The sequence below is a fragment of the Oryctolagus cuniculus genome, chromosome 4, assembly GCF_964237555.1.
Source record: "Oryctolagus cuniculus chromosome 4, mOryCun1.1, whole genome shotgun sequence".
Lineage (NCBI taxonomy): Eukaryota > Metazoa > Chordata > Mammalia > Lagomorpha > Leporidae > Oryctolagus > Oryctolagus cuniculus.
The window spans coordinates 150,580,080-150,606,385 of record NC_091435.1 but is presented as its reverse complement, the minus strand read 5'-3'; the positions used below and the strand labels follow the sequence as shown (position 1 = coordinate 150,606,385).

The following is a 26,306-nucleotide window of genomic DNA, read 5'->3' as shown; positions in this document are numbered from 1 at the left end:
AACAGCGGATGAGTGACTTTCAGGGGAGTACAAAACACAACTGTACCCCGATCCATGCTGCAGGCCCCTCCCCAGCAGGCCAAAGGTCATCTTTGAATGCCCTTCAGATCAGGCCAAAGCTGGAGTTTACTGGTGGAAATCCGTGGCTTCTTCCCCCGTCCTATCCTGATTCTCTTCTGTGCTTGTCCCCATGGGCCAAAATCCCTCTCAGATCTGCAACCCAAGACAACTGCTTACTGTTCACTGTTTCCAAACACTGCTCTTAGTACACGGACCAATTTAGAACTTCTGGGGTGGTCTTGTGTTACTGATTTCTTTAGTACAGCAACAGAGCTTCAAGGCCCAGAACTAAAAAAAAAAAAAAGATTTTCAGTTGTCTCTGTCGAGTTCAGAGAAAAGTCTTGCCTGGCATGATAGCAAAACATGTGCAATTTCTTCCGTTGGACTTCCCGAAGACATTTTCTTTGGGATTCTCATACCCTAAGCACCTGAACATAGTTTCGAATGAATACTGTAGTCCAGAATGTGAAGGCTCAACACTAACCTTGACTTTGCTTGTTGTTATTTTATTTTTACAGAGCCGGGCCCTCAGTATGGCGACGTGGTGTTCCTGGTGGACAGCTCGGATCACCTGGGAATTAAGAACTTCCCTTTCGTGAAAGCCTTCCTGAACAAGATGATCACCAGCCTCCCCATCGAGGCCAGCAAGTTCCGCGTGGCGCTGGCCCAGTACAGCGACCAGCTCCACAGCGAGTTCGAGCTGGGCACCTTCAAGGGCAAGGGCCCCATGCTGAACCACCTCAAGAAGAACGTGGAGTTCCTGGGCGGCTCCCTGCGCGTCGGCAACGCCCTGCGGGAGGCGCACAGGACCTACTTCTCCGCAGCCCCCAACGGCAGAGACAAGAAGGAGTTCCCCCCGGTCCTGGTGGTCCTGGCTTCGGCCGAGTCCGAGGACGACGTGGGGGCGGCTGCGGAGGCCCTGCGGCGAGACGGGGTGCGAATCATCTCCGTGGGGGTGCAGAAGGCCGCTGAGGAAGACGTCAAGGCCATGGCCACGTCTCAGTTCCATTTCAGCCTCCGGACGGTCCGGGACCTGAGCAGGTTCTCGCACAACGTGACGCAGGCCATCAGGGACGCGGTGCAGTACAGGGACGCGGCCGTGGATGCTGACGTGGGAGGTACGTGTGCCCCTCATGGATCTGTGTCTGTCCGTCCTCCTCTCTCACAATACCTATCTGCGTTTCCGTGATTAGCCATATTGCAGTCGTGGACATTTCTGAACATCTGATGCATTTCTGTATGTGTCACGCCGTCCTTCTCATCACGAGACAGAACTGGCCACTTGTGTTTCTATCTGTATTCTTTGGGTCTACTGTGGTGTGCTGTTTCCCTGTGAGTGATTAACTGAGTCCTACAGATGTGGAAAGATCTTTGGCTGCTGTCTTTCCCTCGTAGTCCTGGTGTGGTGTGAGGCATGCAGTGAATACTGTATACGTGCCAGTCGGCTAATACGTGGTGAGTCTCTGTGGGCGTGGTGAGTCCAGGAGGTGATGTCCACAAGCAGCTGTCAGAGTCTTGGGAGCGCACAGCAGAAGGAGTGTTCTCAGGTGGGCAGCGGGGGCACTGGGGGCTCTGCATCCTCCAGCTGTGCTGGACTGTTGTGGACCTCAGAGGCAAAATCTCCCCAGTGAGCGCCAAGACCCGCAAAAACCAAAGGTTCACCTCATTTTCTCTCGCAGCCCTGCGGTTATTTTATACTGACATTTTCCACATCGAAGACGTATCTTTTCCACATTTTTGTTATTCAGATGCATCTCTTAGTTTTTAAACATTTTTTTTTCCTGAAGAGCTGCCTTTCAATAATAGTGCATACTCCAGGACAGTCAATCTTTGGAGTGAATAATTGTCGTAACTACTTCTGACAGGCTGACGGGCTGTCAGAAACAACCCATCATGAGATCAGTGGGAAACAACCCACAATGAATTGACTCAAGACCCTTTTCTTACGTGATGGAAGAGCTCAGCCGTCACACACTCCAACCTGCAATTCTCCCAGCTTACTTCTGAGAACACCCAGCAGTGCCCTGTGTGGCTGCAGCCCCTCCTGCCAAGGCTGCAGCATCCACGTTGAGGCCTGTTTGTGGAAAGCTGCTGAAGAGCAGCTCTTACCCTGGCCGCCACAACCCGGTTCCTTGGAGAGAATTCTGACTCCAGGCCGAGAAGCCATCTGCTGTTCTCTGTAAGCCACCTCCCCTCCCCCCGCTGATGGCAGCAGTGCTTTGCCTTCAGCCCCTTGGAAGTCTTTGCTGTTCGTGCAGAAGTGCAGGAGGACCATTTTCCTATGTACTTTTATTCTTGTGCCCTAGACCAAAATGAGGAGTACCTCTGCCTCCTGATAGTACAACCTCCCACTTGAAAGGCACTCATTTGTGTCTTGAGTGAGCTCGCCACAAAGATTCCGTGACCGAAGCCCCTTGAGTGCGAATTCACTTGCTCCCAGAAGGCACCAATGGATCCTGGAGAGAATGAGATGGGAAGCTGTACACGCCATCTGGCTGAGTGGGCGCTGACAGGGCAAGCCAGGGACGTGCCCAGTGAGTGTGCCCTGCTGATTACTGATGAGGGGACACAGCCATTCTCTCCAGAGGAAGGGAGGAAGAGTCCTCAGCATCATGGACTTTCCTGGCTGCCTCTGTGCTCCGTTAGTGACAGGAGGCCATCCTGAGCAGGTGCTATCTAGTACTAAGACCCACAAAGCTAACTGGTGTGGTGCAATATGGCCTGAGCTCAAGGTCAAAAGATGCAGCCAAAGGCTGGCATTGTGGTGCAGTGGGTTACAGCTACAGCCTCCAATGCCAACGTCCCATATAGGTGCCAGTTCAAGTCCTGGCTGCTCCACTTCCATTCCAGCTCCCTGCTAATGCCCCTGGGATAGCAGTGGAGGATGACCCTACTACTTGTGCCCCCGTACTCATGAGGGAGACTTGGAAGAAGCTCCTGGCTCCTGGCTTTGGCCTAGCGCAGTCCTGGCCATTGCAACCACTTGGAGAATGAACCAGAAGATGGAAGACCTTTCTCTTTGTCTCTCGTTCTCTCTCTCTGTAACTCTGCCTTTCAAATAAATAAATAAATTTTTTAAAAAGCTGCAGACAATGCCACTGGCTGGCTGGCTCTACGACCTTGGAAGAGTGATTGTCATCAGCACTCTCATTTGTTATATGTGTGAGATGATCTTGAACTTGATCTTGGGACTTCTTTCCTGTTCCACCAATCTCCAGTGCCATGATTGTAACTAGCAGCTGATTTGCTTTTAGTCAGATGAGCCTAGGCTTCAGTAATGGATTTCCCAAAGAATGACATCATTCTGCTTGTCATATTATGGTGCTGGTGCTTAGGTGGCCAGCTGTCTTTCCTCTATTCAGGTGTCTATGTGATAGCTCTTCTATTTTCAAATCTGCCTTCCCAAATGCCCTGGGATTTGGCACACAGCTGGTGGGAGGGGGAAAAAGATGGGAGACCATTCCTGGGAGGGTTTTGTGGGCCACACCTGGAAGAGACAGAGGCTACTTATACCCATGTGTCACCGGCAGATCTTAGTCACGAGGCCACACCCATGTGAAGTTGGGAAGTCAATCTAGCTCTATGGCCAAGAAGAGAAAATGGGGTTTGGTGAGGGTTACAGTTAGTGTTGTCCCTGGGTACTGGCGAGTTCCTTTCCCTTTTCATCTCCCAATCTCTCCTCCTGCCCTGGGGGCACTGCAGATGCATAGCAAGTTCCTAGGCCATGTGTGCTGCTTCCCCTCCCTCTGGGAGATTAGAGACTCTTCATCCCTCTAAGTGGCCTCTTAGCCTGAGCATTTCAAGGCAGTGGGCTCCACCACCTTCTTTTATATTTTTTAAACATTTATTTATTTAAAAGGTAGAGAGAGAGAGAGAGAGAGGAAGAAGAGGAAGAAAGAGATATTGAGAAGGAGATCTCCCATCTTCTGGTTCACTCCCTAAATACCTGCAACAACCGTGGCTGGGCCAGGCTGAAGCTAGGAGCTGGTAACCAAATTTGGGTCTCTCACGTGGGTGGCAGGGACCCAAGCACTTGAGCCACCATCTACTCCCAGGGTGCACATTAGCAGGGAGCTGGATTAGGGAGCAGAGCCAGGGCTTGAAGTGAGACCCTCTGATATGGGATGTGGGTATCCCAAGGGATATCTTAACGACTATGCCAAAAGCCTGCCCCCACCATCTTCTCCCAGGGCTCACTGCTGATCATGCTTCTCTCTCCTGACTTATCTCGCAGCAGTACATTGCAGCAGGGCATTGGAGTCAGGAAGATCTGGGTTCCATCCCTGGCTTGGCCACACATGACATTGAATACGTCATTGAAATCTAGAGCTTCTGTTTCCTTACCCGTGAAGTAGAGGTAGTAGTGTCTACCTTATGATATAAGTGAAGTGACTTCTATGGTATTCTGCCCAGCTTGCTATTATTAAGAGTAACAACTATTTACTAATAGATACTAACCTGAGCGAGTCATGCTGGGAGTTTATTTAATCCAACCGTGTAGAATTTAGAGTTGATTGGTAGGGTTATGTGAATTATTTTTAATTCCATAAATAGTTTTGAGCTACCACAGGTGCCAGGTACTGGAAAGCTAGAAATAAATACGATGCACCTCCCACCTTCCATGAGTTTGCAGTGCTCCTGGGTAGCTCTTGGTTACACTTTCCACACTTGAGCTTCGTCCCCCCGTGCTCTTCTGAGCAGCTGTTTTATGTGAGCATGGTGTGCTCTCCCTTGTATGGCAGATACCCATAATCAACTGCTCACCTGGCATCTCCTCTCAGATGTTCAGTAGTATCCCAAACTCAGCATGCCTGAAACGGAACTCTGGAATTTCCTCTGTAATTTGTTTATCCTTCGCTTGGAAAAAGACCCCAACCATTCACTGAGCTGTTTAGCCCTGAAACCAGGGATTTCCACCACTTCCTCGTTTGTTCTCCCCACTTGCATCCAGTGTACCAAGTCTTCTGTTCTGCCTCTAAGTCATGGCTCAAAACTGCCCCTGTTGCTCCATTTCAGCTGCTGCTGTTCTTGTCCAGGAACTATTACCTGTTTCTGGACCAGGGCAGTTGGTTTCCATGAATTCATCATTTCGCTTCAACAACAGGAGTGATACTTAAAAGATTTAAATCCGACCATGTGGCTTGTAGGCGATGTGGACCCTGCCTCTCTCTGACCTCACCCACCCTTGTCTCCATCACTCACTGGCCCACTCTGGGCTTCTTCCTTGCTTGTTCCCGCCTCTTCCTGTTCTTCTTGCAGAATGCTTCTTTCTTCAGAACTCCCCATGGCTGAATCCTTCTCCCCATTCATTTTTCAACTAAATGTGATTCTTTCAGAGAATCCTTCCTTGGTTTCTTCATGGCCAAGGTCAGTTAAGTCCCCTGTTTCCATACCCCCAGCACTGTCACTCAGCCAACTCACCTGTGTGATTTCCTTGCTGTCACTTATTGCTGTCTACAATAATACAGCCAGGTTATCTGCCCTCTCTGTAGAACGTGAGCTTCCTGAGGTCAGAGATGTTTCTGCTTGCACATCCCTGCTCCCCAGCAGAGAGGTGGTGATGGTGACGGTGGTCCTGGAGGAAGAGGATGATGGTGGTGGTGGTGGCCATGGAGATGGTGGTGGTGGGGGGGGGGGTGGTCATGGAGATGATGGTAGTGGGCAATGGTGGTGGGGTATGGCAGGAATATTGGGAAGAAACGTTCTGCAGATAGAAGGGACACCATGTGCAAAGCCTCTGGGGTCCATAACCATGTAAGACTTGCCTCTTCCACAACTCCGCTGTCTTCACTAATGCCTTTTGACAATCAGCGAAGTACCTTTTTGCTCCAGGGCCAGTGGTTGATGCTAATCCTCCTGCTTTCTCTCTCCTGTAGTTCCCCTCCCTATGTCCTGTCAGAAAGATTCACTGGCCGACCTCGTGTTCCTGGTGGATGAGTCACTCGGGAGCAGACAAAACCTGAGGCACCTGCAGACTTTTCTGGAAGATATCAGCAGCTCCATGGACGTGAAGGAGAACTGCACGCGGCTTGGGCTGATGCGTTACAGCACTAGCACCAAGACTGTCTCTTCTCTGAAATCCAGCAGGAGCCAATCTGAATTCCAGCAGCAGGTCCAGAAACTTTCTCTCCAGGCTGGACGAGCCCATACAGGAGCTGCCATTGAGCAGTTGAGGAGAGAAGGCTTCTCGGAGGCCGGAGGCAGCCGACGGGCCCAGGGCGTGCCTCAGATCGCAGTGCTGGTCACCAGCAGACCCTCGGACGATGAGGTGCGCGATGCCGCACTGGACCTCCGGCTAGAGGGCGTCACTGTGTTTGCCGTGAACATCCAAGGAGCTAACAGTACCCAGTTGGAAGAAATAGTGTCTTACCCCCCTGGGCAGTCCGTTTCCGTCATGAGCTCCTATGCAGACTTGGGAAATTACACCACAAAGTTCATGAAAAAGCTCCAGAATGAAATATGGGCCCAAGTTTCTACTGTGGCAGAACAAATGGAACTTGATAAAACTGGTATGTTTGTTTTTTATAATAATACAAGTGGCTGCCCAGGGCTGGGGCAGGAGTGAAGAGTGACTGTAAATGCATAAGGGGACTTTCTAGAATTGTGGGAATGTCCTAAGACTGGATTTTGGTGAAGGTTGCACAACTTTATACCTTTACTAAAGATCATTGAACAATGCCCTTATAATAGATCAATTTTGTAGCATGTTCAACATAACCAAAGGAAAGTGTGAAAAAGTAACATGTTGATTACAAAAATCTTTTTATAGTGTCAGCATGAAGAAAATAAAACCACTTGTAATCCTATCTTCAGATAAACCCATTCTTAGCATTTCTTTCTCTTGTCTTTAGTCTCTTCTCTGTCTCCCTCACTCCACTCATGCACATACAGAGACCACCACGGGTTGCAAGAATGGTGCCACAATGCAGACAACCGTGCCTTCTGCATCACCTGTGATGATGGTGATGTTCTCTGTCCACAGCCTGCAGCTGTGTGTGGCTGTGGAGCACTGGAAATGTGGCTAGTGTGATGAAGAACTGAACTTTAAATGTGGTTTAACAGTCATGTGTATCTAATGGCTGTCATGTTGGACATTGCAGGTATATACAAGTGGGTAGTGTGTCCGTTCCAAATACATTTGAGCCTGACTATTAGAAAAACAAAACAAAACAAGAGTGATTAAAACAGGGTAAAATAGTTTTTACTGATTCACAAAGTCCAGAGGTAGGCAGACGGAATTTGCGTGTTGTATCACAGGGTCAGGGACTCTGTCTCTTTCTGTTTTATTATTTCTTTCTATTGTTGTTTGTGGCCTCCATTGCTAGAATCATAGTCCAAGATAGCTGTTCCAGGTAATCTACTCACATCCAGCAACCAAGGAAGATGAATAGGAAGAAGGGCAAGTCTCTGCTCTCTGCCCACTTTCCTTCAAGAATACACCCAGAATCACACACTCCACTTCTGTTTATATCCCATTGGCCAGAACTTTGTCACATGTCACACCTCACTGTAGAGATGGGAACTTGGACATGTAGTCTTCATTTGGGACAGCCACGTTTGGAGATTAAAAACTGGGAGCCCATTAATGTAGGAGAAAGGGAAAATGAATTTAGGGATTAACCAATAGAATTAATCTTAGCCACTTTTCTATCAATTTTATATTATGAATTTTATCCATTTCCTTAAGTATTCTTTTTCAAAATTCTTTTTAGATTGGGAAAATACTTTGGTGTTTGATATGTTGTCATTTGTTTAACATGTCTTATGTTGTTGGTTATATAGGTCAGTGCCAGCATTTTGTTTTTAAAGTCTTGCAGAGATCATCCTTCTACATAGGTCTTTGAGTCCAATCATGCTTACATTCCCACATTTTGATCTTTTAAATTATCTTTTTTCCTTTCTTCCTAGTTAAGGATTTGCTATTTAAGATGTTTTGTGAATCTGCTGTAATTTTACTGAGCTCTTTTTAAAGGTTTATGACAGGAGATACTTAATATGATTTTTGGAGTTTATCTAATTCTGAGTCATCTGCGTATATTTTTCTTTACAGATAAGATGCTTCCAAACAGTTGACATTGGAATTTGGCAGCACTCATTTGGAAAAGAATTGTAATTTTCCAATGATATACAAGCTAACTTTCAACTCAGACTAGTAGGTAGAAGGCAGGATGCGATGGTCCTAGATTTTCAAAGTAGTAGCAAGAAACAAGTCCCCTGTTACCTCCCGAATGATATGTAGGGGAGTCCCTCAGAATGGGAGCTGCCTTGGTCTAGTACCAACTATTATGGCTTAGGATGAATGTGTGGTATTGGGACTTTACAATGCTGTGTCCAAAAATTATTTTTGTATTATAGAAATTCTAAATGGGAAGGTATGGGATCAAAGCAAAGCCAAGGGACTTCCAGAAGGACTGCTTATTGTCCGTAAGCAGGATTACAGATTGAACGGTACTTCAGTGAGTCAAGGGTAGACTTCTATTAACCTATATGTATGGCAAGGAAGGAGCTCAACTGTAAATCAAAAGACTGCTGGGGACTGCAAAATCAGAGTAAGAGCATTCCTTTCATGATTGAAATGCCTAGCGGCATCCGGTTGGATAGCTGTCTGTATTTTAAAATTGAATATGCATATCGACTCCTGCATCTGTCTGTATAGATAACTGTACAGATGGGGCCTTGACCCAAGAGACACATTTTTCTTTGGCACTGTCCAATCAAAATTTTGTAATGATGGGAATGTTCTATATGTCTGCTGTCCAATACGGTAGCCACTAGCAACATGGAACTGTTGAGTGCTTGACATGTACAATGAAGGAGTTGACTTTCAATCTGATAGAATTTTAAGTAGCTAAGTAGCTTAAATCACATTTTTCAGAGTAACATGTGCCCAGTAGCTGGTGTGGCAGCACAGCTCTGGGCAGTGGTCATGAGGCTTCACCACAGTCACCCACAGGGCTCATGGTTTGCCCGCCTTCATGGCTGACCATTCTACTTCTTGGATAGATATACAAATTAATTCATCTTGGAGGTTTTCAAGTTTTGCTTGCCTGGAACCAGTCCTATATTTTTTTCAGATAATGGCTTATCTTTGCCTTGATCCTTTACGTATTGATTCCATAGTTTAATTCTCAGGGTCAAACTTTTTTCTAATATTTCTACTCTCTTCAAGAACAATGGTAGTCTAAAGTAAGGTCAGTAGTGATAAGTAGTCCAAGAATTGTCAAGAAAGAAAACAATTTTGAAATGATTAAATTCTCTTGTATTTGAAAGGTCAGTGCATAGCCTCTACCAGATAATGGCATACATAACCTACATTTTGAAAATATGCTCTCTATTCTATCCTGTTTCAATGAGTGACCAAAAATAGTAAACACACCATTATGAAAGTTAAACTACTTATTAAAAAAAGGATTCTGGACAGACATTGTAGTGTAGCAGGTGAAGCTGCCACTTGGGACGCCTACATTTTAAGTTTCTGGTTTGGCCTGGCTCAGCCCTGACTGTTGCAGGCAGCAGATGGAAGATCTCTCTCTCTCTCTCTCTCTCTCTCTCTCTCTCTCTCTCTCTGTATCCCTTCTCCCTCTCCTCCTCCACCCTCCTTCTCCCTCTCCCGCTCTCTCTGTCACTCTGCCTTTCAAATAAATAAACTAATTTTAAAAAATCGATTTGCCTGAACAAAGGAAGCCACATCGAAAGGTCTTTTTTTTTTTTTTTTTTTTTTAAGAAAAATGCTTCCATCATATTATGTGCTGGGCCTCCTGGGCAGAAGCAGAAAGATAGGCCAAGTCTCTCCTTGTGGAGCTGACATTCTGTGGTGGGAAACAGGCTGTGCTGACGAATAAACAAGCAGGCTGATTTCAGAAAGTGCCACAAAGAAAATTAACAGGCAGCGCGATAGGAAATGAGCCCTGGGCTCCAGGCAGAGGGGAAGCCAGGGTCTTTTTTCAAGAACTGCTGTTTGACTTGGCACATCCATGCTGAGAAGGAACAAACCAGGGGAGCGTGTGAGGGGGAGAATATTCCAGGGAAAGAGAAGGACAAGTGCAAAGACCCTGAGGCAATTCAAGCAATGGAAGCCCCGTGTGATTGGAGCACGCACTGAGTGAGCAGCTCTGCTGGAAGTAGGTCAGCAAGAAGAGCAGGAGGAAAGATGAGCCTGATTTTTTTTTTTATTTTTAAGTTCTAAATTCAGTGATGCAGCATTTCATCAGAAGAGTACTACGATTTGATTTTAGCTTTAAATATACTGTTCTACTTCATCTACTCTGAGATGAAGAAGTTTCGGGGTAGTAAGAATAGGTAGTCATCAACCCTATGATAGCTCTCAAACATGATAAAGCATAAACCATCCACGAAGGCAGATGTCAGTTCTCGAGAAACTGCCTCACGTTGAGCCTGGAGCTTTTGGGATTTCACCATACTCTTTAATCTACTGGTTGTGTGACCTTAGATAAACTGCTATGCCTTGCTTTACTGCAATTTCTTCCTAAGGTGGTTGCAAATTTTAAGGGAGCAAATGGACATGAACTTGCTCGAGGAAGTACACAGGGTTGGGGCAAATACCAAGGGTCCTCACCCTTTGGAACCTCCACCACCTTATGTGTCTCCATAAACCCACAAACAAATCCATAAAGATTCTTCTAATTAACAGGAATGCATTTTCTACATTCTATTTATTTATTTATTTTTGCAGGCTGTGTGGATACAAAGGAAGCTGATATCTATTTTCTCATTGATGGCTCAAGCAGTATCCGGGACAAACAGTTTTTGCAAATCAAGGAATTTATGCTGGCGGTGACAGATATGTTTAACATCGGCCCAGATAAAGTCCGTGTGGGTGTTGTGCAGTACTCAAATGACAGGGCAGTAGAATTTGACATTGATGTCTATCATGATAACAGTGGCTTAAGAAAGGCCATTTACAACATCAAGCAACTTAAAGGCGGCACTCTCACCGGGAAAGCCCTGGACTTCATCCTGCCCATCATGAAGAAGGGAAGGAAGACGAGGGCAAGCCAGGTGCCCTGTTACCTCCTTGTGCTGACTGATGGGAAGTCTGAAGATGAAGTCCTGGGGCCTGCAGAGAGAATAAGGGCTGAACAGATCAGCACCCATGCGATCGGCATCGGGAAGGCCCATAAAAAAGAACTGCTGCAAATTGCTGGGGAAGAAGAAAGGGTTAACTTTGGGCAGAATACTGATGCTTTAAAGAGCATAAAAAAGGAAATTGTCCATAGCATCTGCACAGAAAAAGGTATCTGCAACAAATAAGGCTTCCTTCTCTTTATTCCACTGATTACTTTAGGCACATTAGTGGCCAGCCGGAGACAAGGCATAATGTGACCACTTGTCTGGCTGACAGTTTGCTAACTTCCTTAATCATCATGGAGGGGTTCAGCACCTCAAGTTTAACCAATTGCCAAGATCAGAGAATCTCTCTATAGAGAGTGCCCCAGCACCATCTGGGAAGCTGAAAATAGAAAGATTGTTAACAGTATCATGGCCTTGAGAAGCCCACTGCTGTGGAGTGACACTCTAATCTACACGTGAGCTGTGTGTGTGTGTGTGTGTGTGTGTGTACAGGTGAGAGCAGTAGCAAGGATATGAGTGTTGGCTTTAGGTAGACTAAGGTTCAACTCATTTTTTCACTTGAGCCTGAAAAGTCCTCACAGAAGAGGGTACTTTAAAAAGTTTGTGGAAATGGAATTTTTATTAAAAAAAAAAAGTTAACTTTGATAGATTTTGCGTAATATGTATTTTCATGAACCTTTTGAGGAGCATGAATTTTTAATGTTTCTGCAGCAAAATAAACATATCTTTTAATTTCATTTTCAATGAACCCTTTTGAAGTGCTCCCCTATAAAAAGGGAATCAGACTTATAAGTTGAGGCAGAAACCAACTGTAGATGAAGAAATGAATCATGAGATGAACAGAAAGGCAGGCAAACTGCACACCCAAAGCTTGAGGGGCTAGAAAACACAAGTACGTCCCAGAGCAGACGCAGAAGTGAGGCGTGGTGTCCTGGTAAAGCCAGGTAAGCTGCTAGGACAAAGGCTCCATCCCATTCAGTATTGTTTCTTTCTTATATGATAGTTCAGGTGAGCAGTCAGGCTCCGGTGGAGGGGCTTTTCCATCCTCAGCTGTAGCTTCCAGTTTTCTTGTCATCTCCCATCACATTGAATCAAAGGGATAAGGACCAAGAGAGCCCACTACACCGAGTTGTTTTAATGATTAGACTGAGAGGTGGCCAGCTCACATCTGCTCTTATCTATTGGGCAAAACTGAGTCACAGGGCCACATTTAGTTTCAAAGGCTAGGAAAGGTAATCTTTAGCTGGGCATCCATCTACATGGCTGAAATGTATTAGCATAAAAAAACGAGAAAAACAGATATTAGGAAACAAGAGTCAGCCAAAGAAGGTAGACCCTGTGATGTTAACCTACGTGTAGAAGTCCATTCCTGCATGTGTGTTGCGTGGAAGATCGTCTTCTACACTTTGCAGTAATGGGGCTTTGCCAAGGCCACATACACCTTCAGTGACTTCTCAGCTTACCACTTTTTAGATGGCTTATGGCAGTGTGGGTCCTAAAATAGGGATGCTAATCTCCTTGGTGGATCAGAGGATTGGCTTTACACAGCCCAAGTTATTAAAAAATAATTAACATCTTCTAATTTTTCCATATATGGCTGATGCTAAGTATTTAATTTCAACTAGTGTGGGATATACCCCATGATGCTGAGGTGGAGGTGGCTAAGAAGATACAATTAGACACACATACAAAAGAGATAAGACCAAGAAGGTACATATAAGACAATATACTTGCATGCTATATAAGCAAACAACATGTATATCATGAATTAATAACACTGTTTTGAATAGCTTATTGAAATTGGTCTTGTTTCTATGTACATTTACACATAAGCACATACACGTTCATTTTCAATCCATAGGCTATGTGTCAACTTTGTGTATATATAAAGGAGCAGTCCATGTTGAACAGATATGTGCCAACTAAATCTTTAATATTGACTTCCAGAGTTACCAAATAACTCAAAGTTACCCAAGAATATAAGACTATTTAAAGATTACCTATAATTGCATTTTTTCAAGAATATACACATACTCCTGGAATATTAGCCCCATGAAGCCTGGGAATTAATCACTTTAGTTTAATTCCTTTTCTTTTGATCACCATTGCATCCTGGACACATAGCCTGATGCTTGGTACCTCCTTTGCCTCAAGAATTATGAGTGAATGCCTATGAGCAATAAATGCATGTATGTATGCAAGAATGAATAAATACACATGTTGGAAGTTACATTTCCTGTTTAAAACTCCATGGTTAATCATCAGTGGATTTCTGATTCAGGGTTCTAGTTGGCAAGATTCAATTAAAAAAAACGAACTGAACTTTCATATGCAACAGTAGTTGCTTGAGTTAATTTTCAATGTTTTCTCATTAATGCACTTACGACTGCTTCATTGTTTCTGCATATTTGGATTATCCAACCTGGTTTATTTCTGGTCTCTTTTCTGTGACATACAGGATGTGAAGACATGAAGGCTGACATCATGTTTCTAGTGGACGGTTCTAGCAGTATAGGATATGCAAATTTTGAGAAAATGAAAAGCTTCATGCAAACCCTGTTAGCTAAGATTCAAATTGGTGCAGATAAAACTCAAATTGGTGTTGCTCAGTTCAGTGATTATAATAAGGAAGAGTTCCCACTTAATAAGTACTTCACCCAAAAAGAAATTTCAGATGCAATAGACAGAATGCTTCTCATCACTGGAAACACCTTGACGGGAAGTGCACTCAAATTTATAGATACATACTTCACTCAATCCAAGGGGGCCCGACACGGGGTCAAAAAGTTCCTCATCCTCATCACGGATGGAGAAGCTCAGGATGACGTGAGAGAACCTGCCGTGGCTCTCCGAGACAAGGGTGTGATCATCTTATCTGTCGGGGTGTATGGCGCCAACAGGACGCAGCTGGAGGAGATCAGTGGGGACGGCAGCCTGGTTTTCCATGTTGAGAACTTTGAGGACCTAAAGGAGATAGAAAGGAAACTCATCTTCCTCGTGTGTACTCTCCATGGTAAGTGACCCAGCCATCCTTCGGGACTCCAGGGTGTGAGCTACTGACTCAACAGTGGGTGAACTGTGTGTTGTATTCTGGGCTTGGCCTCTACCTGGACTTTGGTGTTAAGTTTTAGTTATATTAAAACATCTATACCTCTGGATGAACAATTTTGGCAGCTTGCTTGGTACCAAATAGGCTGGCCTTCATGACCTCAAATATATTCTAAGACGGGGTGGTATTGTGGCCCAGTGGGTGAAGACACTGTTTGGGACTCCCACATCCCACATCAGTGTCTAGGATCAAGTTCTGACTCTTCCACTTACAACCCAGCTTCCTGCTAATGCACTCTGGGTGGCAGCAGATGACAACTCAGGTATATGGGTCCCTGCCACCCATTTGAAGACCCAGATTCAGTTCCTAGCTCCTGAATTTGGCCTGGCCCAACCGTGGCTGTTTAGGACATTGTGGGGTGAAACTTGGATGGAAGATCTCTCATTCACTCATATTCTCTCTTTCATATTCTCTCTCTCATATTCTTTCTCTACCTTTCAAATAATTAAGTAAACATTAAAATATATTTTCTAAGGAAGTCTTAGAATTTTACACTAAACTTTCAAATATTTAATACTTACATACCCAGATTTTTCCAGAGCCAATTTTAATCTCAAATGACTTCATGGAATTGTTTCTTAGCTATCTATAACTATTAGTGAGGAGTAAATAATTATAAATACAAACTTATCTTCTTCTTGGTTAAATTAAATCCAGTCTCTTAAGCACCTAACACCAAAATACCCTAAACATTTGTATTTTGGATATATAGTGTACAATTTTCATTATTATCCTTAACTTCTATCAATCAGGTATTTTATATTTACCTGTTCATGTATCTATACCTTTGAAAAATTTTAATTTGTGACTTTTTTCTGTTTACTTATAGTCATCATTTTTTATTGCAAATGCTAGTGATTTTCAAATTAGTTTGAGCCTATCAATTTTAATGCCACTTAATGAGAACCTGCTATCACTTCAGAGATATACTTTTTTAAAAAATTTTTTTATTTTTTGACAGGCAGAGTGGACAGTGAGAGAGAGACAGAGAGAAAGGTCTTCCTTTGCCATTGGTTCACCCTCCAATGGCCACCGCAGCCAGCACACTGCGGCCGGCGCACTGCGCTGATCCGATGGCAGGAGCCAGGTACTTCTCCTGGTCTCCCATGGGGTGCAGGACCCAAGGAATTGGGCCATCCTCCACTGCACTCCCGGGCCACAGCAGAGAGCTGGCCTGGAAGAGAGGCAACCGGGACAGAATCCGGCGCCCCGACCTGGACTAGAACCTGGTGTGCCGGCGCCGCAAGGTGGAGGATTAGCCTAGTGAGCCGCGGCGCCGGCTCCAGAGATATACTAAAAACAAAAGTGCTTTTAAGTTTGTCCCTGGCTGTTATCTGTGTTTGAGATACAACTAAGACAATAAACCAAAACATTAATAAGTTTGTTGCATGTTTTCCCCCCGGCAACATAGAAATCTCCTTAGTCTTTGTTCTTCATGATTACGTGTGTGAAATGTTCATCACGTTAGCAAATACAATGCTTGGCTGTAAACTCTGAGTCTTAGGCAATATCTCTAAGACTTCCCTGGTAATTGGAAGCTTTATTCGAGTTTTTCCTTCTTCCGAGAGTGGGAGTGGTGTGTAAATTCTTGGTCATCTTTAGAGGTGTCCCTAAAGTCCTCAGACCCAACTTTGCAGCCTGCAGGGCTCTTCCTGGTGTTACTTCATTTTGAAAACTATAATGCTCATGGAGGCCCACTCCATGGCAGAAGGTGAAATTTTAGCTGACTCATAAACAGGTGTCAAGTGATGACTAATCACAAAGCCCAGCGGACAGCTGCCCCAGCTTTGTACAGGTGTAGCCTGGGCTCTCCACACTGTCTGAGACTTGTAAATTTGAAACTTCACTGCCAGAAATAAGGCAGGTATGTGGAAAATGGGGGAAAATGAAACTGGAAGGCATGAGCTCATGTTATAAGTTACTGAGAGAAGAAAAAGGGAGAGGAGAGGAGGGAGGGTACATGTACTTTGGTGACCTGGCCAGAGTGATTGCTTGGCTTCTAATGTGGAGGGGGCCTTGGACACAAGGAAGAGGTAATAGGAGACTCTGCTTATTTTTTGAGTTGAATTTAGGAGTCAGAGGAAGGAGCAAAAACAAGTGTACAGAGGTGTGATGCGCAGGCAAGGTTTGACTGCTGGAAGCTCACGAGAAGCTGGAGCCAGAGGGAGTAGGGCTTATTCAAGGAGTTCCTGAACTCTCTAGAACAGCAGGCCAGTTTGGCAAACATCAGGGTGTCTCTCCATTATATTGGGATTGAGCTAACTTCTGATATTCCTTTGAGCTGAAAGCCTACTTGGCAAAGGGTGTTACATGTGCTGATGAGATATGGCAGAGGAGAGTGGAGCAGCACAAGGGTTCCTGACTGTAGAGTCTTGTAAATAAGGGGATAAGTGTCCTCGGAACTGTGATCTGGGGAAGTTGCACTTCATGAGCCTCAGCTTCTAGCTCTGTAAACTAGCAACAGCACCCCTAAGAAATCAGTGGGATGGGATGTTCTGGCACATCACAGGCTCGTGGGGATGTCAGTTTGCTTTCCTTCTCAGCATTCTGTGTAGAACGCACTGTAGAAAGTTTATGATTTTTCTCTTGCTCCTCTTTTGCAGATTGTAAAAGGATTCAACTGTTAGACGTCGTGTTCGTGTTGGATCATTCAGGCAGCATAAATTCAGAACAGCAAGAAAGCATGATTAACCTGACGATCCATTTGGTGAAGAAGTCAGATGTTGGCAGGGACCGAGTTCAGTTTGGAGCCCTCAGATATTCTGATGATCCTGACATTCTCTTTTACCTGAACACATACTCAAACCGTTCGGCAATTATTGAGCATCTGAGGAGGCGCAGGGACACCGGTGGGTCCACCTTCACCGCTAAGGCTCTCGGTCGCTCGGCTACCCTCTTTGAGGAACAGCACGGCAGCCGCATCAAGCAAAACGTGAAGCAGATGCTGATTATCATCACAGATGGGGAATCCCACGATCGGCGTCTTCTCAATGACACAGCCCTGAAATTAAGAAACAAAGGCATCACCATCATTGCAGTGGGCGTAGGGAAGGCCAACCAAGAAGAACTTGAGGCCATGGCAGGGAATAAAGAAAACACCATCCATGTCAAGGATTTTGACAAACTGAAAGATGTATACCTGCCCCTGCAAGAAAGTATGTGTACCAATGCACGGGAGGGTAAGTTGTTATTTTTAAACTTTCCACGGGGGCAGCATTAGAAGTTGAAAAAAAAATACGTTGCAAGTCATGGCTGTCTATTACCTGGGTGTCATGGGCTGAATTTTTCTCTGCTTTGATGACACCTTTTGTCATCTCTAGAGGAAGTGGATTAATTGAGCATGAAGGTACCTTCCCAGTACAGCACGTATTGAAAAGATTATACAAGAAAGCTTCAGAAAGTGACTCTTTCTCAGGCTGGGTCCACCTTACCCATGCAATGGCTACTTGTGCAGCTCCATGCACTTAATGATCTTGGTGCAGCCAGCGGGCATCAGTTTTAGGCCAAATCAAGTGGAGAGTTTCATGGCTTCAACAGTGTCATGGCTTCTGTCTTCAAAGATCCAGGGACCACCAAATACCATCAGAAGCATCCTATGGGGCCACTGGAAGCCAAGGTGGTCTGGTGTGTGTGTGTGTTTTTTTTTTTTTTTTGGTGGGGGGGGGGGATGAAAGCCACTTGTGTCAAGGGAGGGCTATGGGAGTCGAATCTGGGAAATCGAGACTCATTACTAGAAACAGGGAGGGAAGGGGATGAAGCTGAAGACACGAGCTACCCCTGGGGTGAGTAGGTTGGAGGCATCACATCTGCTTAAAAATGGGGTGGGATTTGCTGCAGGTCTCTAAGGCAGCTGAGACTGGCAAGTCATCTAGGGAGGGCTGTGGTGCCTCCTCAGAAGGTCTGACCCATCTTGCTTCCTTCCTGTCTCTAGTTCTGTGTTCAACCACAGTCATATTTCTGAGACTCACCTACACTCATATCCATCTCTGTGACCTGTCCAGTCCCACACAAGTCTTACCCCAGATTCTGTCTCAGGTCAGCATTTACCTTGCTGGGTGATATGATGCCTGATCTCCTTAGCTTCACTTAAATAAGCAATACATTCATCTGCTTGGCTTCAATATTGATTGATGATATCATCTTTATCTAAGGAAGTATGTTGTTTTCTGAGGCTGCAGGACCTCTAATTCCTCCTGCCTGTTCTGTCTTGTCCCTGGACTCCCATCTGTCCCTATCCATCTGTCCTACCACCATCCCGTCTGTTCTCAACACTGGACTATGCCATTCATCTACTTGCAGTTTTATAGGTTGCTAACTGCCTTTGGGGTGATTTCTAAACTTCTGAGCTCCACCTAGCCTCTGTCCACCTCTCCAACTTCGCCCATCCCACCTTCTCTTCACAGTCTGCCCCGTCATCATGAAATTCCTCCATGTCTTAGTGCACCAGGAACACCGTGTCCTCCTACTCCACATACCTACATTCAGCTTGTCTGTCACGTTTCAGCCATCATCTGCCACTTTCCCGACTCAACACTTAATCCTAGAGCCCTATTGTGTCCTCTAGCTTTGTCACCTTCTGTTTCTCCTGGTGGTACCATTTAAACGTAATAGCTGTTTTCTCACCCTTACTACTTGGAATGTGTGACTATGAGCTGCTTGGTGTTTTGTTTTTCACTGGGCCCCTACCAAATCTAATCATCACTAATCTAATCTAAATCTAATCTATTACTAAGATCACAGTATGGAGGTTGCTTTATTCTCAACTCCCATGCCTACGTTTTGGACAGAGATCCTGAGATGCAGTTTGGGTTGTGGGTATTTATTAGGGATCCACGCCTGTGAAATAAAGGAGGCGAACTGGATGGGCAGAAGAAGTGGGCAAATGGTGATGCTTGCTAACCAGAGCTTCAAACTCAGCTGAGCAATCAGAACCAAGTACTGCCTACTAGAGTTAGCCAGCATTAGACTAAAATGGCTGGGGATAAGTAAGGAGGGGATTCTTGCTTGGTCCCCCTTATACATAGCCCCTGGATGTGGGCTGCTCTGGGAAGGGGACGACCCTCAGATGGCTTCCCTCTGCAGTGGGGCAGACCCTGCAGGAGCCAACAGCTGGAGGTTGTCTGTTGACTACTCCCACAGCTGGGCAGGAAGCCCTTGCTTGAAGGTCTGTCTGTGCAGCCACTTCTGTGTCCACCACACTCACTTACAAAGAATTGTGTGGCCATGGGCAAGCCATGGTCTCAGGGACTTTGCTTTAGTAATCCCTTTAGTGTGGCCCTTCCCCGGGCGATTGCGTTTGGTTAGAGTTGAGTGTAGAAAGCCATCTCGTGGGTTTGGAACATTTCACATTAGACTTCAGACAGATGACCCCATCCTCTGGTTATTACTCTCCAGCATTTGTCCCATGAAGTTTTAATATATAATATATATTTTTAAGATTTATTTATTTATTCGAAAGGCAGAGTTACAGGCAAAGGGCACAGAGAGTGATTTCCTCCACCTGCTAGCTCACTTCCCAAAAGGCCACAATGGCCAGAGCTGGGCTGATCTGAAGCCAGAATCCAGGAGCTTTCTCCAGGTCTCCCACGTGGGTGCATGGGCCCAAGCACTTGGACCATCTTCTGCTGCTTTCCCAGGCTGTTAGCAGGGAGCTGGATTGGAGTAGAGCAGCCAGGACTTGAACCAGTGCCCATATGGGAAGATGGTACCACGGTTCCAGCTCCTAGTTTTTTATTTGTTTGTTTGTTTTTTAATTCAGGGTAAGAAGTGCTGGATTTTAGGGTAAAAGAATCAAGAGATCCAGAGGAAAAGAGTCCCACTCTTGTATGTTCTTTTTCTTTTTTTAAAGATTTGTAAAGAAGAGTTACAGAGAGGCAGAGGCAAAGGCAGAGTCTTCCATCCGCTGGTTCACTCCCCAAATGGCCAAATGGCTGGAGCTGAGCCAATCAGGGAGCCAGGAGCCTGGAGCTTCTTCCAGGTCTCCTACACAGGTGCGGGGGCCCAAGGACTTGGACCATCTTCTACTGCTTTCCCAGGCCATAGCAGAGCTGGATCAGAAATGGAGCAGCCAGGACACAAACCAGCACCCATATGGGATGCTAGCATTGCAGGCGGTGGCTTCACCTGCTATGCCACAGTGCTGGCGTATGTTCTTGAGAAAGTTACTTGACTTCTAAATTCTATTTCTTTTTTTTTTTTTAACATTTATTTCACTTATTTGAAAGGCAGAGTTACAGAAAGAGAGAGAGAGAGAGAGAGAATCTTCCACCAGCTGTTTCACTCCCCAAATGGCTGCAAGCTTCCTACCTTCTCTGAGTAGTTTTCAGTGTGATATATTCTCCAACAAATCCCGTAAATAATTAAGATTTGAAAATCTGATCATTTCCCCTTCCGCCATTTCCCTTCTCTTTTTGATGGCTAACCATTGATTCTCTCTTTGGCTAACGTCTATCAATTTGCTACTAATTCAGAGTAATTTATGTAGTTAATAAAGCAATTTAAGTATTTGATTTCAGGAAAAATTCAGGACCATTTGTGGAGAAAAATCATTCCTTCTTTTTCACCATTGCAGTTTGTAATCTTCATGAAGCTGATGTGGTTTTCCTCTGTGACGGCTCTGATATGGTCTCTGACTCAGAGTTCGTTACCATGGCAACCTTCTTGTCAGACCTAATTGATAATTTTGACATTCAGTCTCGGAAAATGAAGATTGGAATGGCTCAATTTGGGAGCCGCTATCAGGAAATCATTGAGTTGGAAAGCTCTCTGACGGAAAGCCAGTGGAAGACCCAAATCCAGGCTGTTGCCAAGAGCAAAGGGCTCCCGCGAGTTGACTTTGCCCTCAAGCACGTGAGCGACATGTTTGACCCAAGCGCTGGTGGGAGAGGAAACGCTGGCGTCCCCCAGACTTTGGTAGTCATCATCTCTGGGGACCCTCGCTACGATGTAGCAGATGCAGTGAAAACCCTGAAGCGCCTTGGAATTTGTGTCCTGGTGTTGGGCATAGGAGATGTGCATAAGGAGCGGCTTCTGCCCATTACAGGCAACCCAGAGAAAATACTCACTCTTCACAACTTTAATAAACTCAGGGATGTGGACGTGCAAAAAAGAATGGTCCGTGAAATCTGCCAGAGCTGTGGGAAAACCAGTGAGTGCTCTTTACCTCAACCTCCCATTTCTCCATCACCCAAGGGGGGCTGGTGGGCCAGCTCCAACAGAATGCACAGGAGGACTTCACAGAGTTCATGGGGAAATGGGATTCCAAAGTGAGTTTATTGTATTATTGTACAGAACAATTTTTGAAATCCATCCCATAGTTTTTTCATAATACATGTTTTCCATGAACTTTTTAAAGACCTCTTATATCTTTGGAATAGTGTCTGATGGAAAGAGACCTCTCTTCTTCTTCCCAGAAGTTGTGGGATCGCTTGGCATCTCACAGAGATGAGGAGAGATGTGCCGAGGCTAAGAGACCCTGGGCTGTGTCCTCTGATGAGTCCTGTCCCCTCAGTGCAACCTAAGCATCATGCCCCATGTAGCACCTGACCCTTAGCAACCTATTTCTGTTTTCTACTTCTGGGACAGTGCTGTGCATCCTTTAGGAAGTAAGAAGAAGAAATCTGTGTTGGCTGGAAGTTTCAGTATTTGAACTTTGCTAAGCTGTCTTGGAAGGCCCTTTCTGTTTTTGTGTGTGTTAGGGTGGGGGGGGGGAGGAGGAGTATATATTTTCTTCTTTGAATGATGACCATCACATTATCATGACATAGTAGAGACTTGGATTTATTTAATCCAGAGGTGAGTGGTGATATGGCAGAGTCAGGCAGGCAGGGTGTGTGGAGATGACCTTATCCATCGTGTGGGACTTCATCGGTCAATGCCAAGTGGGCATAGCTGTCCCTCTGTGGCTGGACGTTTGGAGGGTGGGGGTGGCATGTCAGGAAGCAACAGTGGATGGTGACGTGCAGAAAATCCCAAGTGCTTCTGCTTCCAGAGTTGCTGTGGTTGAAGCCACTTCCGTCACAAACTCTGTTAGTCTTTGCACACTTTGCAGGTCTCTTACTGTCCTGTTAGGGTGCAGCAGTGGAGGTGGGAAGAGTCTTGGGCCTGGAGGCAGAAAGCCAGAGTTCTAAACCTGGCTCAGCAGTGACAGCAGCATGCATCACTGTTTCCTTGTCTGCAAAATGCGCACCTGCCTGGGGTCAAGGTGAATAGCTGCACGTGCAACTTGTCCTAGCCAGTGTTGACTGCCTGCTCAATTAGTTGACAAAGTTTACATTTAAAAAAACTGAAGATTTTACATCTTAAAAATCCAGATTTCAGGCTCCTCTTTGAAATGGCAGAAGATCTGACAGTACTGGGTCCCATGTTCCATGTGGCCACTCCTGGTGGGAACTGATCAGTCAACAGGTCCCAGGATGAGTGTCTGTGCCACAGTTCACTTCCTCAGTGCCTGCCACTTGACCCATCTGCATCACCCCCTGAGCCTTTGCAGCCGTTGCCATTCGTGAGCTCTGGAAATTAAATAATCTCTAAAGACAGCCCCAATCTTCAGGTTGTAACAATGATATGAATCTGAACATGTCAGCATTCAAAGAAGAAAACTGTACACATGTGTACTTGGAAACACAAAGAACCACTGAGAGACTGTTCTGTGGTTTAACCTTCAAATAGCTGTTGGAACCTGTCATACCTAAAATATGCTGTTGGGAGAGCAGTCAACATATTCATTTTTTAAAGATTTATTTATTTATTTGAAAGACAGAGATAGAGACAGAGAGAGAGAGAGAGAAGTATCTTCCATGTGCTGGTTCACTCTCTAATTGGCTTGCAATGGCCAGGGCTGAACCAGGCTAAAGCCAGGAGCCAACAGTTTCTTCTGGCTCTCCTGCAGGGGTACAGGGGCCCAAGCACTTGGGCCACCTTTGGCTGCTTTCCTGGGCACATTAGCAGGGTGATGAATTAGAAATGGAGCAGCCAGGTCTGCAGCCAGTGCCCATATAGGATGCCAGTACTGCAGGTGGTGGCTTTACCTGCCATGCGACAGCACTGGCCCAGCATCTCCCTTCTTACAAGCTCTAGGTACCAGGAAGTGTGGCACAAGAGCTCTCTTTTCCCTGCCCTGTCTGCCCTTCCTTACTCCTGTTTGCTCACGAATCCGACCTCATTTCCCTTGGTCTCCAGATTGCTTTGTGGACGTAGTGGTTGGATTCGACATCTCCACTCACCTGCAGGGGCAGCCCTTGTTCCAGGGCCACCCCCGGCTGGAGTCGCAGCTCCCAGGCATCTTAGAGGACATCACCTCCATCAAGGGGGTGAGCTGTGGTGCCGGTGCAGAGACGCAGGTAAGCGTGGCCTTTAAGGTGAACAGTGAAGGAGAATTCCCTGCCAAGTTCCAAATCTACCGGCCAGCAGTGTTTGACAGCTTGCTGCACGTCGCCGTCAGAGGCCCGACTCATCTGAATGCCCAGTTCTTGGAGTCGCTGTGGGACACATTTGAGGATAAATCTGCTTCCCGGGGACAGGTATCTGTGCCGTGTTCTGTGTCCCCTCGCACACTCTCCCATTTGAACCTCCTTCCCCAGCTGTGTGTCCAGTGGTCTCATCACTGCTTCCCTCTCCCTGCAGGTGCTGCTCATCTTTTCTGATGGTCTCCAGGGTGACAGCATCACAGTGCTGGAGAACCAAGCAGACAGGCTCAGAGAAGCAGGTATTGTGTTGCCAATGTGCAATGCGGAGCTTGCAATAGGCTGGGCAAGTCTCTGTCTTACTCAAACACTCTAGCTATAGGCATGTGCCACTTTTTTCCTCCATCTGTGCCATTTGACCATGAACCCTATGAAGAGAAGGAGTGTGTCTGACCCTTTCGTCTTGTATCAGTGGCACAATGATTAGAACATAATAGGCCCCCATTAAGCACATATTTGTCTAATGAAAGGTTGGATGGGATAGACAAACTGGAGAATGAATAGATAACTGAATGAAGGGATGGGTGAACAGGTGTAGTCAGGAATGCAGCTGAGACTGGAACATAGAAGAGGCAAATCTGAGGTTGGGTTCTCCCGATGTTGAGAGCACTGCTTTATTCCAAATTCTGGTGGTATGAATGCTGTTCATGGGGTAGGAACATAACTCCTTCTGTCTTTTGCGTGCCTGACCCTTTGGTTTTCTCTCTGCTGTGTGCACTGAACAGGACTTGATGCTCTGCTTGTGGTGTCCATTAACACCACTGTTCATGACGAGTTTTCCAGCTTTGAGTTTGGAAAGGGATTTCATTACAGGACTCCTCTGACCTTGGGGATGATGGAAGTGGGCAAAATGCTGTCCCAGTACCTGGTGAGTTGCTGAACCAAAAAAGCCAGTCATCCAAAATGCTGTGGGAGTTAATCTGGAGTCCTGACAAGAGTTTCTAAAGGCTGCCTTTGTTTGCCCCAGTCAGTGAACTCCTGGTTTTCAGAATATGAGAAGGTCTCAAAGACCAGAATATCCTATTTTGTCTTTTCTTTCTTTATTACTCCACCAAATGAATGTATAAGAAACTTAAAACAAGCCAACCCCTAATCAGATAGAAAATTCCAACCATTTATGATACAGAAATTCCACAAAACAGGAGACTGTCCGGTAGCAACCAACATGTGGTAGGCCAGCCTGGTCTGGCCATGTATGTGCTGGGCGCCCTTTCTGTAGCTAGAGGTCATTTCCTTTGGGAAGGAGACGTTGCCAACAGAGGTGCTAGCTTAGTGTCCTCTCTGCAGTGTTAAGGCCAAAAGCCCCCTCTCCTTGTCATCGCCTCCCCTGGCGGGAGAAGACGGTTTGTAGGTGATAGATTATCATTTGTATGAACGTGATTCTTACACAATAAATTTGCTGACAATTGTTGCTCACTCAACTTTGTCTTTTTGCAGGGCAACATTGCAGAGAGGACTTGCTGCTGTACATTTTGCAAATGTCCAGGGGTTCCAGGACCTCAGGGGACCCGAGGAAGACAAGCCTTGAAGGTGCCATTGCATTGTGATACCCTTTTGTCTAACATGCTTTGATTTGGTATGGCTGTGACTGAGACCCAGTGTCTGAGTTGGCGACAATCGCTCCATAGTAATGTAGTTATTTTGGGTATTTTGTGTACATTTAAGGTGTAGGAGCCAATCCAGAAGGGTTTACTTGTGACACAACTAATGGGAATTTTTAAAATGGGTTTGCATTTGGCACAGTAGTTAAGATGTTCTTGGGATGCCCACATGCCATTTTGGAATGCCTGGTTTGAGTCCTAACCCCTCCACTTCCAATGCAGCTTCCTGCTAATGTGTATTCTTGGGGGCAGCAGATGAAATACCAAGTACTTGGATTCCCATCACCCAAGTGAGAGACTAGGGTGGTGGCCCCGCCCCAGCTGTTGAGGGCATTTAGAGGTGAACCAGCAGATAGGAGTTCTGTCTGTCTCTTTCTCTCTGTGTCTGTCTCTTGCTTTCTTTCTACCTTTCAAAGTAAATGGAAAAAAAAGAAGATATATTTTGGTGATGTTGCACCTTGGTTTTGCAATTTACACTCTTGTAGCTGCCTTGGACAGCTTGAAAGCTGTTAAAAATAATGGAGAGAGTTCCTCAGTAGTAAGTAGCATTGTGGAAAAAACAAATTGTGAAAGAGCTATTATTCAACCATAGGATGGATGATATATCTTGGTATTTTCTTTTTTTTAACTTTTATTTAATGAATATAAATTTCCAAAGTACAGCTTATGGATTACAATGGCTCCCCCCCCATAACTTCCCTCCCACCCGCAACCCTCCCCTTTCCCGCTCCCTCTCCCCTTCCATTCACATCAAGATTCATTTTCAATTCTCTTTATATACAGAAAATCAGTTTAGCATATATTAGGTAAAGGTTTCAACAGTTTGCACCCACAAAGAAACACAGAGTGAAAAATACTGTTTGAGTACTAGTTATAGCATTAAATCACAACGTACAGCACATTAAGGACAGAGATCCTACATGAGGAGTAAGTGCACAGTGACTCCTGTTGTTGACTTAACAAATTGACACTCTTGTTTAT

The 26,306-nt window shown here is 45.5% G+C and overlaps 1 protein-coding gene across 1 annotated transcript in view; it reads left to right on the top strand.

Annotated features, from left to right (window-relative positions):
* The window catches only part of COL6A5 (collagen type VI alpha 5 chain), a 137,028-nt gene that overhangs the window by 38,173 nt on the left and 72,549 nt on the right, over positions 1 to 26,306 (top strand). The window contains exons 3-12 of the mRNA XM_017346727.3: positions 579 to 1,178; positions 5,937 to 6,569; positions 10,754 to 11,314; positions 13,610 to 14,164; positions 16,864 to 17,439; positions 20,832 to 21,407; positions 23,441 to 23,781; positions 23,885 to 23,966; positions 24,450 to 24,592; positions 25,162 to 25,254. Coding sequence (XP_017202216.2) covers positions 579 to 1,178; positions 5,937 to 6,569; positions 10,754 to 11,314; positions 13,610 to 14,164; positions 16,864 to 17,439; positions 20,832 to 21,407; positions 23,441 to 23,781; positions 23,885 to 23,966; positions 24,450 to 24,592; positions 25,162 to 25,254 — 4,160 coding nt within the window. The remainder of the gene's footprint in view (positions 1 to 578; positions 1,179 to 5,936; positions 6,570 to 10,753; positions 11,315 to 13,609; positions 14,165 to 16,863; positions 17,440 to 20,831; positions 21,408 to 23,440; positions 23,782 to 23,884; positions 23,967 to 24,449; positions 24,593 to 25,161; positions 25,255 to 26,306) is intronic.